This window comes from Oxyura jamaicensis, chromosome 5 (assembly GCF_011077185.1).
Source record: "Oxyura jamaicensis isolate SHBP4307 breed ruddy duck chromosome 5, BPBGC_Ojam_1.0, whole genome shotgun sequence".
NCBI lineage: Eukaryota > Metazoa > Chordata > Aves > Anseriformes > Anatidae > Oxyura > Oxyura jamaicensis.
In genome coordinates, this window is record NC_048897.1 from 48,635,237 (window position 1) to 48,653,556 (window position 18,320).

Consider the following 18,320-nt stretch of genomic DNA (forward strand, 5'->3'; position numbering starts at 1 on the left):
ATTTTCAAAATGGGGTGTGCAAAGTTAACCCTCTGAAGTATTGTTTAACACTCATGTAAAAGTGATCTTCACTTTAGAGAGGCTGCTTACCTTCACTGATCTGCTTGGGAAGGGGAAGAGATTGGTTAGCCTTATGCTGAAAAAATCATGACAGATCCATCTACATACCTAAATACCAATTTAGAGGTGTAACTGTAGGTAGCTACAGTTAAGTTGGCTTTGTTCTTTTGTATGTGTTCTTCTTTCCAGTAATTTTAGACAGCAGAAATAGATGCCTTCCTATTTGGGGCTCCATATTTGGTGAAAAATAAGACTAAAGTGGCTTGCTATGTGTATAGGATTAAGCCATTTTGGCCTTCACTAGTTAGATCTGACAAGCCTGGCTTGTCGTCAGGAAGAAGTTCTTTACCGACAGGGTGGTCGCACACTGGAACAGGCTCCCCAGTGAAGTAGTCTCTGCACCAAGCCTGTCTGAATTTAAGAAACGATTGGACTGTGCACTTAGTCACGTGGTCTAAAATTTTGGGTAGACCTGTGTGATGCCAGGAACTGGACTTGATGATCCTTACGGGTCTCCTCCACCTCAGGATATTTTATGACTCTATGATAAGCCAAAGAATCATTACTTTTGAATTGCTTCTTTAGATAACTACTTTCAGTTCCAACCCCCAACTTTTTGATTTGTATTCCTGAGCTTAATTATAAGACACCATGACTATAAATGATAAAATGAATTTAATTTATATATTTTTCACAATTGGTCTTCAGATATTTCTTTCAAATACAGTTCCTCTGTACTGAAGCATTTGATGGTGAACTCAAATTAGCAAGATGTGCTGTCAACAAATTTTAAATATACAAATTAGGAAGACAGATAAGAATATTTATAACTTTATGTGCTGAATGCCCATTTTATCTGGCATAAGTGCATATTCAAGGCATGCTGCTTTAAATTGAAGGATGTTTTTAAAAGCTGGGCAGATCAATTTACATTTAGTTAGGCACTTACTGTAGAGGTTTTAAAAGCATTCAGTTTTGTTACTATTATTAGTTTCAAGAACACATAAGAATGTGTAGTACTGGAAATTCATCTTGAAAATATCACATATATCACTTACATTTTATAAGGGATGGGAAGAACAAAAAATGAAAAGAGGAATAAATAACTATGTAGCGTTCAGGAGCTTTGTGGATGTTTTCTTTTTTTTCCTTTTGACATTAAATTAGAGCATTTTCTAATGACTTTAGTGTGAACAGTGCTGAATTCTAAATAGCCTACGTTTAACTACATGAACTGGAAAAATACTAAAAATGGTGATAATTTCTCAAGACTATTACACCAAACGCTATATGGCTAGAAATATTTATCTGTGGAAAATACATTTTTGGGAAAGGCATGTATTTAAAGTTTGAGGTTTATTTTCAGAAGTTTGAAATGTACCAGTTGCAACAAATTATTTGACAAATTATTATTATTATTATTATTTACATTTATTTGTAATGCATTCTTAATTGTATATCGGCAAATTTCATTGTTTCACTGTTTGTAGCATCTGTTACATTCAATAGAACTAAATATCTTCCATCTTTCATACCTTGTAAATCTGGTACAGTATACACAAATCTTTAGTAAATCCCATAGCTTCTTGGGTTCCAAAGACCGCCCATGGAGAAAAGCAAATAGATTAATGTCCTTCTCTACATCAAGTCTGAGAAATCTCAATTCCTTGGTTTCATAACCTTGAATCACAGCAGTGTTAATCTACAGCTGCTTTCTTCTATACAGGTGTTTTGAACTTCAGTCACTTTAACAGGAACTAGTACCTGGAGCATAGTTTTATTTGAAAACTGATATCCTAGTTTTTTCTCCTATGACAAAAAAAAAATAAATTTCTTTTTGTAAGAGCAGAAACTTCTACTGTTGTGTCTGGACACAAATTTTACTTTCTTTGATTGCCCAGCCTAACCAGTGGGCATCCAGAAGTGTCTGTCGTTCAGTCATAGTGCATTCAAGTTATTAACAGTAGTCTGAGATAAAACATATTCTTTAAAGAATGCTTTTGTTGTAGTGAGAGCTGTTCCTTAATGCAGATAAGCAGGTGGGTCTCTGGCTTTAGTTGCTATTACGCATGATAATTTGTTTCATAAAGGAATTTCTGGCTAATCTACAGGTGTACTAATAACTTAGTATTTTTAAATTTGCCCCTCCATTGTTCACATAACCTTTTACTAGAGGATGACATTTTATTCACCTTCAAATCTATGATTTTGTAGGGCCCTGTTTTAATATCAAGTAATTTTATGTAATATTTCTTTATCAGTTAATTGACCAGGCTGAGTTAATGATGCATGCTAGATGTGTGGAGTTGTGGTAGGTCTTTATAAATGTATACCATCTGCATAAATTCTTACTGTCAACTCTTACTATGTATTTTGCATATGTCCAAATTCATCCTTTTTTTTTTCCAATGATGAGGTTGGATGGAATACAAACATTTTAAACTAATGATTTAATTTCATTTTAAGCAGTTATTAAGCTTTTGCTTTCAAATGTGGAGAGAAATATACTGGGCTATGGTTGTTATTCATACTATTAAAAGACTGTAAATAATTAGGACTTGTCTGTGTGGGAAATACAGACTTCCTGTAGGTTTATACTCACATTGCATGTGTGTGACATTAAGAACTCAAACTAGTTCTTTTGTTAATTACTCAGTGTTGTTAATTGCTCAGCTAAAGATACTACTTCTGCACTGGAAATGACCTGTAACCAAAGTTATGGTTAGCATCATTACAGGTGTAACAAGAGATGCTTCCCAATGAGATAGTTGAATATTGATCTGTCATTAGCAGTCTATCTTTGTAAATTCCTTGTCTGAATGAGAAAATAGACCAAGTAAAATCTTTTCCAATGTAGTCACTGTCATTGATTTAACACAAGATGATGGCTGCTCTCTGCAACAGTGTTTTTCTTTCTCTTTTTTTTTTTTTCAAACATAATATTGATCAATTTTCAGCCTTATGTGATGAATTATATCCAATTGCTTGTTACGGTATTTGTTTTTATAGCAACTTTTTCTGAAGCCCATTTAAACTTGTAAGATGTCACGGACATTTACTTAATGGGGCCTCTTAATTGATGCTACTTACTTCAGTAATTTGTAGCTATGTACTCACACGATGTCAGTGGAATTATATTAGTGTAGGACTAATTTTGAGGGCAGTCCTAAAAAAACCTGAGTATTCTGGCTCTTTGCCAATTGAAAGTTTAAATGTTTGCTTAACCTTAAACATGGATAGTGCTATTGTTCTAGGACTAACACACACTAATGTGTATGTTTAAGTCTTCCCTGAATCAGACGCAGATTGCTCAGCATTTCCTTGGAGGCTGCTCTTGAGTGATGCATCAGGCTGCTTTAAAGACTGGGTGCTAGGCCAAATTCTGTTTTAGTGTAAGTTTGATACAGCTCCACTGAAAACAGTGGAATTGTGCCAGTGAACACAAGCAGAGAATTTGGCTTGCTGTGAGTTTCATGACAATTACAGGAGGAAGAAACATTTGTCATCTGCCAGGCTACCTTTGAACATGGTATGGTCTACATTCCTATCAGAATAATGACTGTTTGTTATATCATGAATGTATTCTTTGTTATGTGCAGTATAGTCTTCCTTGAAAATAGATGGAAGAGAAAAATTAGAGTCACACAGTGATATGCTAAAAGTAATATGACTTTTTGCAGAACAACAGCAAGTCCAATTGAACTGATTCCATAAACTAGTATTTTTTTCCTGATAAACAATAGCTTAATACGTGGAAAAAAATGTGACTTATTTTTATAGGAAAATGTATCAAGATTACATAATACAGTATAAAGAGATTTTGAAGCAACACCGGGAAAAGTATGCAGAAACTGCTCTTGCACAGGAGTGTTACAAAAAAAAGAAAGAGATTGAAGAAATCCAAAACAGAATTCTGAAGCAGTCTGAACAATATAGATTGAAAGAAGACGCTTGCTCGGATGTTCTGGGTACTATGGTTATCAATGTTTAAACTGTACAGACTGTTGCTAGTGTACTGCACGTTACAAGTGCTGTACAGAAATCCACTAACTGATTCGTCACAATTTCTCTTAAGCTGATTAAAAATACTTCTTTTTGTTACACCATTTTTAAGGAAAAAAAAAAATGTAGCAAATTCAGATTTGGAACAAGAATTTTCAATACACATGCTGATTTGCCATTGGGCTTCTTGGAGTAAAAACATCCCCAAATTACTTCAGAACTAGACTCTCAAAAATGTAAATTTATTTTTCATACAAGCTTTTTTGTTCCGTTTTAAATGGCATTACCTTCAGTATTGCTGCTATTTCTGCTATGTACGCTAAGCAATGATAAGTGTTCCTGAACCATTAATGTATCTTGTATTTGTAAATGTTAGACTTGTTAATGATTTGAATCAAAATTTTGTTTCTGCAGAGCCTGCTCCTTTTAAATCCTTTAATGACTGGGCTTTGCATATGTATCCTTAGTGCATGGTGTTTATACCATTTATGGGGAGGAAAGTTTCTATTCACCTTTCATGTGTTTTTATTAAAAAAGTATAATATTTATTTATGTATAGAGTGGCACTAGTAGGCATTTCCCCATGGAAAATTGAAGGTCAAATAATATTCTTCAGTTAAATTTTATGGGAGCATTTTGAAGGAAGAAAGTAAAATTTCATTTAATGACATGTCAGTCAAAATGCTTCATTAAGGAGGAGAAGACTAATTGAAGTTTGATTTGGATTTGGTCTATGAAATGTATATTTGTCAGAGCTTTCCGTAGCTCTGTAATTTTCAGTTATGGCATAGAATTGTGAGGAATCTGTAAGTATTCCCTGCTTGAAAAAAATAATGTTGCCATGTTTGTCCCTTAACATGAAAGTGCTTCTCTGAGGCAAAAAACACAGGAAATGTTAAAGCTTGCTGAAGATGCTACACAAGAATCAATTGAACTAGAAAGAGAAGCAGAGGAATTAGAAATGAAAATTAACTATTTTAAAAAGGTAACTGTATTTTAATTTTCTTTGATACAAGTATACTATATATATGCAGGTGTTTATACTGTCATTTTCTGAAACATAAAAGAGAAGTATATTTTCAAACACATGGAACAACAGGATGATATCAGAATTGGCAATTATTTTTCTATAGCATCACATATGTTTTCTTGGAGAAGAGGTGTCCATGAATATAAAGGCTCTTAAAGCTTGCTTTCTGTTGACCTCAGTTTACACCATAATTTTCTCAAGGCCCTGTGTTGCGATGACTTTCATGCTAGCACAACAGGGCCAGAGCATACTCAACAAAATATAGTAGGACTATTCCTTTGTGAGCCCCAGGGCTTGAGTATACTGCTTTCACAGGTCCCACTATTTTTAAGAAGGTTCTGTTAATATGAATGTATTTAACTAAATATTCTTTACAGTAAAAATTGCATAAATTCCTTTTCTTTCCTTCTTTCCTGGCTACAAAAAAACTTCTAATTGCACTGATTCATCAAGTTTAGAAACCAAGTTTTTATGTTTATTTGTTCTTTATCTTTTAAGAGATTTGAAGAGACTACAGAAGATCAAAATGATTCAGAAATGGTTGAAGGAAAAAATCTGAAAAGTCTAGAGAAGCCAAAGGATTTTAAGGAAAGGTATGTTAAAAATTATTTCTTTTCCCTTGCTTTCATCCAGAGTGCTATCTCGTCATTTATACGCAGACTGCAACAGTCATGTGGTTGAATTATGTAATTGTTACTTGAGGTGTAGTAAAAGGTGGTGGCTAATTTTGATTCTTGGCAAGTAAATGCATCTGGAAACATACTATTCACAAGTATTTTGTGTAAGGCTTTGCTCCTCACAGCTACTGGTAATACATCTGTGTGTATAGTTTTAAAGATTTGGGATACATTTACAGTGAATGCAGTTGGAAATACAATGCATTAACTCTACTAAACACATAATTGGTGAAAAAGAGTAATGGTTACAAATGTCATTCATCTTCAGCTCTGAATTACTTAAGAAATTTAACTCTTATTTTGGTTCTTAAAAACAAGCATGAGTGAAAGTTTCATAGACAGGATTAATGGTTTAGTAAATTAGTTATCATTTACAACTTGGACTCACTTTAATTTGAGCTCAACTACAAGGACTGAAATCACCATCAGGACCATCCTGCACTCATCTGGAGTTCTTGTAAGTATTAAAAAATCACGCCTAAAACTGATTCTGTTAGACCAAAGACCATTTAAAACTTAAAATATGTCCAAAAGTCTTCCAAGTGATTTTACATCATGGTCTTATTGAAAAAGAAGTTTTTTAGAGTTTTGAATTGGAATTTAGTGGACCATATGTACAGAAATGTGCCATCTTAACTCTCTAAGCTTTTTTCATAGGGACATTTTATGTTTTTAATATCTGCTTTTATATCCCTGAATTATTCAAATGAATTATTTTTTTATGGTTTAAAGCCTTATACCTGTTCTGCCTTCTAAGCTTTTTATAATTGGCAAGATCTTAGAAACAAAGAGAAACAAGAAATCTACTTTGTTGTAAGACTAGGTGAAAAAGATTGGAAACACTCCTGTAGAATTTTCAAAGGAACCCAAGTATGTTCAGTCTGCAGAAACAAAATGGCCTGAGGAGATTTATATTCTGGGCGTGGAGACGTAAGAAGTATTCAATCAAACACTTAATGGAAATGAATTCATAGGTTGCGTTGCTAGACCTTCCAGTTGTACGTTTATCTCTGTCATGGATCTTTCAGGTGCTTTTACTTTCACCAGAAGTTTTGTCTAGGTTGCATAAAAGTAGATCTTTTTGGTGCTCTTACTGAAGAAATAATTCCACGGCTTATGTCATGATTATAAGTTTCTGTAAACATTTTACACTATTCCAACTCACATTTCTCTTTAACCTCCATGTATGTGAGATAATAGCATATAGTATCAGACCACCACCTGATTACTAATTAATGTTTTTGTTTTTTAAAGCTTATTCTTGTCAAAGATATCCACAGCATAAAGGGTTGTGGAAAACTAAAAATTCTTTAAAAATATCCCTATGTGGCATTAGTATATTAAAAGAAAAAGGAAGCATAGAATTAGCCAATGTTAAGATGAACACAGAAGCATAGAAGTAACCACCGATGTTAAAAATAAATATTTTATTAGTCTGTGATTATAATCACTGTAAAAAGAACTCAAACAGAAAACGTGCTAAGATAATGAGTCATATGAATTTAAACCTTTGCAGACTCAAGACAATGTACAAAAATATAACAGCAGAATATGGGTACTAAAAGAAGGAGTCTATTGCGAGCTGTTCTGCAGTCACTACACTGTGGCTCCTAGGCAAAGAGAGCTTTGTGAAGAAGCAGGAGTTATCTTCATCTTCTGCTACAAAAGAAGGATGGAAAAAGAGTTTTGAATCTCCACGAACTGACATAACAGCGTGGAGAGAAGCCAGCACCATCAAGGGACAGAAGTAAATAGAGCGATGAAAGCACTGAGCAGAACAATGTAAAAATTAATACCCATGAAATACTTCAGATGGCTACAAGACAAGAAACAAACTCGGAAGTTAACTAATAGGTGCTGGTTTGTATATTCTTTGGACAGGAGGATGGCAGTGGTAACTTTTCATTTAAAGGACTAGAACATTGCTGGCCAGCTAGTCATTGATTAGACTGACTGCAAAATGCAAATTTATCTTTTCATACAAGCTGTTAACAGGTGTAAACATATATGAAGAGTCAACCCCATACTGACCACAACCTCAGAGTTACTATGAATTATGACAGCTAGTTATTAAAAGTCCGACTTCCAAAAGGACTTGCTTACATGCTCCTGATTAGAATTCTGAACTTGGCTTCAGTAGAGTGTCCTCGTAAATACCACAGTAGTCAGTGTGATTTTTTGTACGTATAATCAGATGCACTTAAATCCTATAGTGAAGGTAAAGTCATACTAGTCTTTGGTTTTCATTATACTACAGAGAAGAAACTACTGCTGAAGAAATGGGATTTTGACTTAAGGATATCTATCTTTTTTGCACTTTAGTAAAAATCTTATCTATTTTGCAAAATGAATCAAGATGAAGATTTTTATCTACTCAGATGGTTACTGATAATGAAATAGAGAAGACAAATGATCTTTCTTGTTACTGCAATTCAGACTATTTTGAGCTTTAATCTTCAGGTTTTTTTTTTTGTTCAGTAATTAATAATTATGTCAAAGAAGATTTCAACAGTTTTGGGGGAAGAAAGGAGGCAGGTGTACTGTATATCTATAAAGTTTAACTGCAGACTCTTTTGGAATTTTTTGTTACTAAAAATATGTCTTAAGAGCTTCAGAGTCCTGTTTGCAACTCTACCATCAATACATTCTTCTGAATAGATACATATTGTAAAAGAAAGCTTTATTTAATGTATGGCAATTTTTGAGAAATATGGAGGGTTGTCTGCTAGGTTTTACAAAAAAAAAAAAAAGAAAAAAAGAAAAAAAAAAGAAACTGATTCCAGGAACTTGTAAAAACAAAATTGACATCCTAACTTGTGTAAAAAACTGGGTGATGGCAATCTAAATCATAACCATCAGCAGCAGCCTTGTTCAATTCATTTTTCATTGATGATTGTGATAAAATAGCCAAATGAGCCATACTGAACAAACTAAAGCAGTTTTAGCCAGGGTTCTGTGCTTAGCTCTAGTTTTATCACTCCTTGGTTTAAAGTTTTCTACATCTGATCTTAAAGATATTTGGTCACATAAACATCTTACTTCCTCTAGTAATCATTCTTGATACAAGTAACATTTATAATTGCTGTAAATAAAAGAAACAGATATTTTAAAATTATTTCTGTTTTGATTGATATTTTGGGTGATTTCTATGGTTTGTTAGGTCGTTGTCCAGCTCAGCACTAAGTGTGTATGCAACTTTATAGGTGAAGATTGTTCTTTTTCATCATTATTATTTGACTGAGGTGCATTCCTGATTTTATGTGATCACAGTTGACCATGCACCTGAGTTTAATGTGTTGCTAAGTCTGATATCTTAACCAGTGCTTCTAGGTTGGTATGTTTTAACCAGCAGTATTACTAACTTTACTCTATGCTATCTTATAAAGTTCATCATATTTTTTATCCTATTTTCATTTATGAAAACTTTCAAGAAAACCAGGAAGACTAGCTTGAGTCTTCGGTTATTTTTAGTAGTTTTGCCTACTCAGCTAAAAACCAGGTGTTGCAGCTAGAGCACAGAGGCGCCCAGCAGGAATGGCAAAGAGAAAATAAAATAAAACATTATTAAAATGAAAATGGTAAATGTTCCTGTGCCAAATAGGCACCTTATCCTGCATTGTTCTGCTAACTTTTGTCTTTCTACTCATTAAAAGGCTATTTACCGTACACAGATAATTACCCTACAAGTGAAAACACTGCTGTTTTGTCTTTTGTCTACCTAACACTTTTTGTCTAAGTATTTTGGACAATCTCAAGGAGGAAAATAGCGTTTTTAAATGTGAAAGTGTGATTTAAGAGCTACAGTAATTATTAAAGTGCTTTTACAAAAGTGTAAACCCAAAACTATTAATACTTTGATATTGACAAAATTCAAGTCAGCAATGCTCTTATGATCAACTTATTGCTATTTCATGTCTTCTGCTTTCAGTGGCATTCTCTGTCTGGTATTCTTTAAGGAAAAATTAAGTCTTGCTGATTGCTGGAGCTGCAAGATGCAGAACCTCTCTGGAATCATGCATCTCCTTTGAAAACTCCACTTATTTGAAGCAGTTGTATTTTATGATTTCCTTTCTTTTTCAATCAATGCCTTAATTTTTTTAGGATATTTGAAGAGAGTGAGCACCCTTCTTTGTTAAATGAGAAACATCAACTGTATAAACCATTACATCTCCCGTGCATTCCTCGGAAATCAGTCCAGTCTGTACAGACTATTAGATTCTCTATGAAGAGAACAGACAAAGGTGCAGTGTGTTTCTAATGATATTTTTGTGAAGATTTTGGGTTATTTTTGTGTAAATAAATGAAAACCATGGTATCAAATGTACTCAGCTATTTTACTGTGATAGTTGAAGCCAAGCTTTCAATGCAAGTTGAGTACATACCTGTCTTTATGTTCTGAAAACCTTCTGATTCTTCTCTTATCTGTGCAATGAGTAAAGTGACATGGTAGGTATATCTAATACGTAGTGCCAGAATAAAATGAAGAATACGCTTAGCAGTGTTTGAAAAAAAAATAAAACCAACATCCTGTAAATACTATTTACTGGAATTTGCTTGATACTTTCATGTTTTCTGATACCTTTGTTTTAGCTGTTCATTAACAGGAAAAATTTCTAAGCTTTGTTGACAAGCGCACTTTAACAATGCAGTGCTTTTGGATACTTACTCCTATTGACAGTATTAAATAAGTTTTGTTAATTTAGGGAGAGAAGAAAAAGAGAAACGTATGGAACATTCAGTTGCTACTAGCTGCTCCTCCAGCCATGCAGAAAATCCGTCACAGGTATGCAGTTCTCCCACTGGTAAAAACATGTGATTGTATAATGTTTTGTGTGGTTGTTTAAATTGAAAATACTTCAAATATATCCAGTGCTGTAACATCTTATATAAAACTTAAGCTAACTTAACATTGGAACCAGGACGCTGAAGACTTGGTAACCGTAATAAAAATCTGTGGTACTAGTTCTAATTCAACTGAAAATATGTATACTTTTGCAAAATGTTTTTAAAATTTAGAGTAATCTTTGTAGATGCTGTGGTTGAACCCAACAGACAGCTGAGCACCACACAGCTGTTCGCTCACTTCCCTTCAAAGGGATGGGGGAGTGAATAGGAAAGATAAAGGATAAAGACAGTTTAATAGGACAGAAAAAGAAGAGAAAATAATAATAATAGGAATGAAAATATACAAAGCAAGTGATGCCCAATGGGGGGAGGGAAGACCTTCATAAGATGAGACAAGACAACACGAAAGGCAAGGGTTATAGACTGAGTGAAACAAGACCAAAAGAAACTTGAGGCAGTTCTGATTTGCGACAGGCTGAGTGAATTGAACAGGATGAGGATGATGGAAGGGTTGTTGCTTGGATAATCCAAAAATGAAGATGGGAATCTGGGAGCTAGAATTGCATTAGAAAATAGTGGGAAGCAGTAAGTCACAGTTAAGAGAATTTTAAGAAAGGTTGATGGCAACAACGAGAAGATGAAGTCTGAGGGAAAAATAAAACGATTGAAGGAAGGGAGGTTTTTATGCTTCAGAAAAGGAGTATGGTAAACTACAGGAGGTGAGTGGCAGACAGATTCTGCATACCCAGCCCTTTTGTCCCTTACCCCAAGCTGAATTCAATTTGATAGCATTTTGCAAATTAAAAACAAACCAGAACTAGCAACTCGCTGTGAACTAATGTGTTATCTGATGCTGAGGCATAGATTCCTAGTGCCACTCTGCCCTTAAGGCACAAATACATGTTAGAAACAGAGCTTCTGATCTGATGAAATTCTGTGAGGTGGGAGTGTTTGCATGTTACTTACAGTTATTCCGTTCACATAGCAGGCACTCACTTATGTGTGCCCACTTTGACCTTAAGACATGGAGACAGGCCCTTCAGCCCATGCTGTATTGTCAAGCAGGACCAAACTGGCTGCAGTAATAAAGAACCTGGATAAAGTTTGTAACTTATGTAATGTTATTGTGACTGAGAAGTTAATTTTTAACCTCTCGTTATCAATGCTGTGAATGCAACTTTGTCAGAAAAATGGAAGTGCTTTTGGGTACCATGCTGTAAGAAGAAAAATGTTAATCTGTAGGTAAAACAGACAGGCAAAAAAGTGTATATGTTGCGTAATTGTTTAGGAAAGATTAACAGAGTTGATTTACACAGTCTAAAGAGAAATCAGAATGATATTGTTGAAGTGACAATTGTGTATTCTGCCTCAGTTGAATTTTTTGCTATGTTTTAGATGGTTATTGACACTGCGCGGACTAATAATCTACAAATTGCCCAAGTTCCATCAATAGCAAGCTTGCAAAACCAAATGCAGTTCAGGTAACTTTTCTCTAATGAAGTAGCTTTCATTCTTGAGATTAAAGCTTATAGAAATAATCCACATTCAAACAAACAGCAGTGTAATTTTTGTCTTTTAGACAGCTAGTTCCTCCAAAGCAAGTGACTACTAATCAACAGTTTGAGAGTGAAAATACAGTAATAGGTAAAGTACCACAGGTATTTTTTGGTAAGGTGTGCTGTTACTGTAAACTAGACCACAAAATGATTAAAGGGAAAATTCTAGGACCCAGAATTTCACTCTGGTGTGAAGTGGACCACCATTTGTTTTCCTTTTACGTCTTGATTATTTAGTTTAAAATTGTGAATACAGCAGGCAGGCTGAGTCCTAATTTAAATGGAGACTGAACTGTGCAGTAATGTGGTATGCATTCTGCATTAACCACTGTTAATAAAGGGCACCTCCCAGCATATCTTGTAAGTCTACGCTCTTAGTTTCAGTTTGGAAACCTGTGTGAAAATCTACCCAAAAGGCATGATAAAATGCAAAGAAAAGGTCTGTTGCAAACTAAGGAATTCAGGAAATTTGAAGCATCACATTAAGATTAAAAAAAATGAAAATTAAGAAATATGCACAAAACACTTTCAGAAACGAAAGAGTAGCTGCAGATGCACCTACAGTTTTGAAATCCCAGGGCACTGAGCTGTAGCTTAAATGTTTGTTTGTTTGTTTGTTCCTAATCACACTGTCAATTTAGATGCATTTCAAAAATTATAGTCTAATTTTTTATAAATAGGATCCTAATTATATGTCCTGAAACACAGGATCTTAGCCTACAGTACGTGAAATGTTGCATGGTCTACAGCATCGAGCAGAAGTTTGGGTAGCTTTCTACTAATTTCCTACCCTAGATTCTGTCCAGGTCTTGAAGATATGCTCCGTCAGTCTCATATGGATGTGTTTTTTATGTTGTTTCCACGTGGTTTCTATTGACTGGTATTAGCACTCTCAGAGTGCAACAGCTGGATTAGACAAAAATAGGACTCTCAGGGAGCAATAACTATATTTGAAGAACACACCAAACAATATGAAGAAGCTTTAGCTCTGCTTTAATGCTAGTAAGTAAGTGGCAGAACGAAAGGTAACTATTACGAAAATGGCCACAAAGTGGGTTATTATGAACACTATGGTGGGAACACTTCCTTATCAATAGCAACGCCAAGTTAGTAAATCTTTTTCAAGGATTCTTTCCACAACATAACTTTTACATATACATTTAAAATGTTGCTATAATACAAGCAGTACTGTATTCTTTGTATAGAAGACCAAGAGGCCAAATGTGATGATAAAGCAGAAGATGAGCCTAAGGATTCTTCTTATGTACCTCAAGTAAGGAAAGCATTTCTTATGTCACAAACAGTTATTTTATTTACTGTAGTGAAACTATTCTGAAGTATTTGAATCAGTTGGTAAGAGGTTGTTAGATTTCTCAGGAATTGGCAAAGTGACTCACTTTAAGGCACCCAAGAGGTGAGAAGCCAATCTGTGTCTTCTGATTACTAATACAATGAACATTGCTTTTGGCCTTGTCAATATTCTGTGGGTTTTTATGCTACCTTGACTTTGGCCATCTGGCCCATATACACAGCATTTTTTAGATAGAACTGGTACATATAACTTTCATCTGTGTGAGCTAAGATGCACGGGAAACTCACTTCTTCCACAAAATTCTAGAAAACAGGCTCTGTGCTGGCTACAGAATCTGAAAGGCTCCATTTGCACTACTTCTACAATCTGTACTTGAATGGGAGTTTAAGCTCACCATGCTGTATTATTCAAGCCAGTTGTTTGTACAGCTTGCATTTATAGGTGATACTGAGATCAAGTTTGAGATACTCATCTTCTTCTAGCTGGTTACAGGTTCATGGCTGCTGGCAGCTGGTGGAGAAAAAATATCTTTAAAACAATATTGAGCCTGGTGGAAATTGTTCTACAGAATTCAAGTGTATATTCTCTGTTAACATTTTCTGAGAAAGAGGAAATATCTCTGTCAGATGAAATATATTCTGATGGTTGATGTTCCTTTATTTCACTAGAATATCACGAGGATTCCAATGTGACTTAAAGCATTAGCTGAGATACTTTAGAAAGAGAGAGTTCTTTTATTCCAAATCAGTGTTTTTGCTCAGCTTACAAGTTTCTTAAGTTTTGGAATGAAAATTTTCATACATAATTGCAATCAGAAGTAGCCCATTTAAAATTAGGTAAATTAAGGTTACAGTTGTAACTGTGGAGAATATGTAACTGAGAATTTATTGAATTCCCTTTATTTTTTATGAAAATAAAAAATCTAACCAAGCCTAAAGCATACAATTACTATGTTTAAAACAATATTTGGGGAAATTACATATGCCATAAATGTTATTTATATGTTTCTTTTTAATAGAACATACATACCTATTTTAAGTCAAATGAAAATAATCCAGACTCAGCAGAGGAAAGTGCAGAACATTTTCTAAGAACACCTGAAACACCTGAGTTTGTTGGAACACCTGACGCAAAGGGGAAGAAAACCCAGTTCTCTAAAACACCTCCATTTGACTTGTATGATTTCAGCTTTTATATTTAGATTTCATAAGAAAATTTGTAATTATGTGTATTGTATATGTCTGCTATTTTTTGAAAGATACTATAGAAAGACTTCCATAGAAAGCTCTTCTGAAAATATTGTTATTATTTTCTGAGTTAGATTTTGTTCTTACAGTATCATTGTTACTTGAAATGTAGCGGGGGCTTACAAATATGTGAGGCAGGTTCTTTGTAGCTCATTTGCTAAAATTGTTTTCTTTTCCTGCAGTCACATTTGTTAACCGATTTCTATCTTTCGCATTTTTTTTGAAATACGAGAGTAAAATTGGTAGGAACTCTTCAGTCTGATTTGAAGGGCTGTATTACCTGTTCTGTGTTGCAAGAAGTAATTATTGATGGAAGCTACAGAAATTTGGGAAAGTCACAAAATATAATAAGGACAAATAGAACAACAGCAACAACAACAAAAAAAGTCTGTGCTACTTTTTAAAACTAATAATGTATGTTCTTCCTTTCTGTATTTGCAGTATTCACAACTTAGGTTGTGAAGAAGGAACATCAAAATCTCCGGCTTTCTTTTCTCTCCTGAACTTCTCCCAGAAGTCTCCTGGCTTTAATTTATTTGATTCTTCTGTGTTTGGGGCAGAAAATTCATCTGATGAGGTAAAAATGAGTACATAAGAATATTAAATTTCCACAAAGCAAACGATGCTAAAAAAATAAAGGATTGACCGTGAATGAGGATTTCTTGAATGATCATCTCTTAAGCATTTTTTTATTAGCATGCTTAATTTCACATTTGATACCTTTAGAAAAAGCTTATCTCCTTACCTTCTGATTCTCCTGTGATGACTTCTGATCAAGGATTGGATCTTACCCCTATGGGCAAGATTGGGTATTGTGCAGGTGCATAAGTGACTAGATTCACAAAAAGGTTACTGGTTTAACATTGCAATGCAAAATTTTAGGTACCCTGGCAGAATTCACAATTCACATGACTATCATGCATAGTTTTGTCTCGCTGTAGTGGGGAATTGGGTGCCTAAATTGTTATTTTATTTTATCCTCCAGTTTTCACAGAATTCAGAGGAAAAGAAAGGTTTATCTATTAGGAGTACTGAAGAGCAAATACGTATTAGCATCTATATTTCAATGGAGGAGATAGCCAACTAAAGGGACTGAAACCTAGCTAGTGCTCCTTATACTTTGCAGATTGCCTAACTGCAGTACTCCAGAGTAATTTTTATTCTCTCTGGGCTAATAGATAGTCAAATGGATCTTCAGGATAGATGTGTGTCAGTGCGTAACACAGTGGTTAGGTACCACTCACTGGTAATGCAGATACAAACCCCATTACAAAAACAAGGGACTTGAACCCAGGTATCTTATATTTCAGTGGGTGTGCTCCGTCTTTTGGTTACTAGGTGAAATCTAAAGGAGGAAAGAGGCAAAATATTTATCTTGTATTTCTCAAAATACCTGTTGGTGGTATCTCCTATCATCAGCGCTGTGTAGGAGAAAATAGACTGGTGAATAGTTTGTGAACTGTTTAGGAATGAGGTAGGTCTAGGTAAGGTGAGGTGAGTAGGTAAGTCGCCTAATATTGTCAGAATTCATGTTATATTGTGACAGCTCAGGAATTTACCAGCCTCTCACAGTCACTTCACTCTTCACACTTAACAAGTTAGATGGGAAATTTGAAAGTCTATTATGGACTTAAGTATCTGTTATCAATCTTGCCTAAGGATTCTCTGTATATATCTCAAGTAAGGAAAGCATGAAATGTATCAAAGAATTTACTTTGCAAACTCAGGGACTGATACATAAATTTAAATTCAAATGCTAATATTCACTGGTGGGCAACCTGATCTAGTGGGTGGCATCCCTGCCCATGGCAGGGGGGTTGTAACTAGATATCTTTAAGGTCTCTTCCAACCTAAGCCATGCTATGATTCTATGAACATGTCTTTCTCAGTTATTACATATCAGCATAGAACTTATTTTCTGTCTCTTTAATTTGTTAAATAAAATGTCTGCTTTGTTTCAGACAGATGATAATTATCCTGTGGGACACTTGAATCCCATGTCCCCACAGAAAGATTTTGGTAAGTCTGAAAGTACTTGTTTTCTATTTGTGATATTGCAGTTTAGTGATTGGTTATGTTTGGTTTTTGACTAGCTTAAATCTTTCTCTGCATACTTGTCTTATGGACCTGAAATGTGTGAAATTTCATGGAAAACAGAAATGTGAGAAAGAAGAAACAGAAGTAGGGATTGTATTAGGTGTGTTTGAAGCAAACTCTGAGAGGAGCTGCAAGGGGAAAGAAAAATTTAAGTGTTGAAGTTTTGTAAGCCTTTTCATTCCTGAAAGGCGCTCTATTCTTTACACGTACAAAGCTATAGTACTTCGTAAATACCACTTTTTTAACTTAAGGCTACGCTAGCTCAGTGTTAGAAAAATACATCTATTGTTTTTTCCCTCCTCATCTGTAATTAAAGCAAAGTTTTCATTTGATAAAAGAAACCTTGATCATCACTTTAAATCATTGGAGGTACACAATGTAAAAATAGCACAAGTGAGAGAGGAGACTTCATAAACCATATCTTCTACCCATACTAAGTGAGCCACACACATTTATACATTCTGTGTGAAATCCTGGCTTTAGTGAGGAGAAAGGACAATTTTTCAGTGATAACAGTAGGATCAAAATTCACTCTTGATCAAGCATTTTTCTGAAGGGAACTGTAATCTACTCTTTTTAGAGGTCCTGCAGGTGCAAAGCTACTTTTGTGAAGTGGATGAACAAAAGTTTGTATGCATACATATGTATTGCAGAGAAAAGGGTATGAATTTTGATTTACTGAATGTAAAACTTGGGGAGTTCCTGTCTGTAGCTTTGTTTCTCCAAATCTTTCAGTGGTTTTTCAGAGGAGAAAGAAACCACAAAAATGTATCAGTTTACAAAGACTCTGTTGCTTAGTATTCAAAATATTTCACCCAGTATATAACAAAAAAGTGTTTTGTTGTTCTAAATCATTCAAGTACTTCATTCTACATAATTTCTGACAATGCCCACCTTTAAGTACCATGTCCAGTGCAGAAATAAACACGCAACTGTAGGCTGATATGCAGTGGGCACTGGGAGTAAGATATTGTTAAAGGAAGCATATTATATCCTGAATGCAGTACTCTTTCAGTAAGACTTAATCTACTAATATAATATTCATTCTGTATAGGAAGCTTATTTGGGAAATCAGAAAGTGAGGATGCATTTGCCTTTCCCTTCCCTTCGGAATCGACTTCTCATGCATTTGGAGATGGAAAAGATGACTTTAGTTTTCCATTTGCATTTGGACAGGATCAGAGATCATCACAGTCTCCTTCTGTGAAAGGTTTTCATTCTTCCTTACAAAATACAAAGCCATCTACATTCTTTTGAATACCTTTGCCTTCCTTTTAAATTCTTTTCCTACTTAGCCTTGACAAATGTTTTCAGTTTCTTAAGTTAAAGTACAAAGCATTTCATCTTCTCCTTTCATTTCATGTAAGAATACATTATTGCAATTGCTGCAAGAGCATGTGTATATCCAGCAAGCACATGCTTTGAGATGCAGCTTTTATTTTTCTTATTTATTTTCTAAATATGTTGTTTTCATAAAATGTTATGATACACTGT

At 34.5% G+C, this 18,320-nt stretch overlaps 1 protein-coding gene across 1 annotated transcript in view; it reads left to right on the plus strand.

Moving 5' to 3' along the window:
• C5H14orf39 (chromosome 5 C14orf39 homolog) overlaps nucleotides 1-18,083 on the plus strand; it is a 29,374-nt gene extending 11,291 nt beyond the window's left edge. Inside the window, exons 6-18 of the mRNA XM_035326708.1 lie at nucleotides 3,841-4,028; nucleotides 4,477-4,519; nucleotides 4,927-5,047; nucleotides 5,591-5,685; nucleotides 9,871-10,010; nucleotides 10,473-10,552; nucleotides 12,010-12,095; nucleotides 12,194-12,258; nucleotides 13,376-13,443; nucleotides 14,501-14,658; nucleotides 15,171-15,306; nucleotides 16,691-16,748; nucleotides 17,881-18,083. Coding sequence (XP_035182599.1) covers nucleotides 3,841-4,028; nucleotides 4,477-4,519; nucleotides 4,927-5,047; nucleotides 5,591-5,685; nucleotides 9,871-10,010; nucleotides 10,473-10,552; nucleotides 12,010-12,095; nucleotides 12,194-12,258; nucleotides 13,376-13,443; nucleotides 14,501-14,658; nucleotides 15,171-15,306; nucleotides 16,691-16,748; nucleotides 17,881-18,083 — 1,441 coding nt within the window. The remainder of the gene's footprint in view (nucleotides 1-3,840; nucleotides 4,029-4,476; nucleotides 4,520-4,926; nucleotides 5,048-5,590; nucleotides 5,686-9,870; nucleotides 10,011-10,472; nucleotides 10,553-12,009; nucleotides 12,096-12,193; nucleotides 12,259-13,375; nucleotides 13,444-14,500; nucleotides 14,659-15,170; nucleotides 15,307-16,690; nucleotides 16,749-17,880) is intronic.
• Nucleotides 18,084-18,320: the final 237 nt, after the last annotated feature.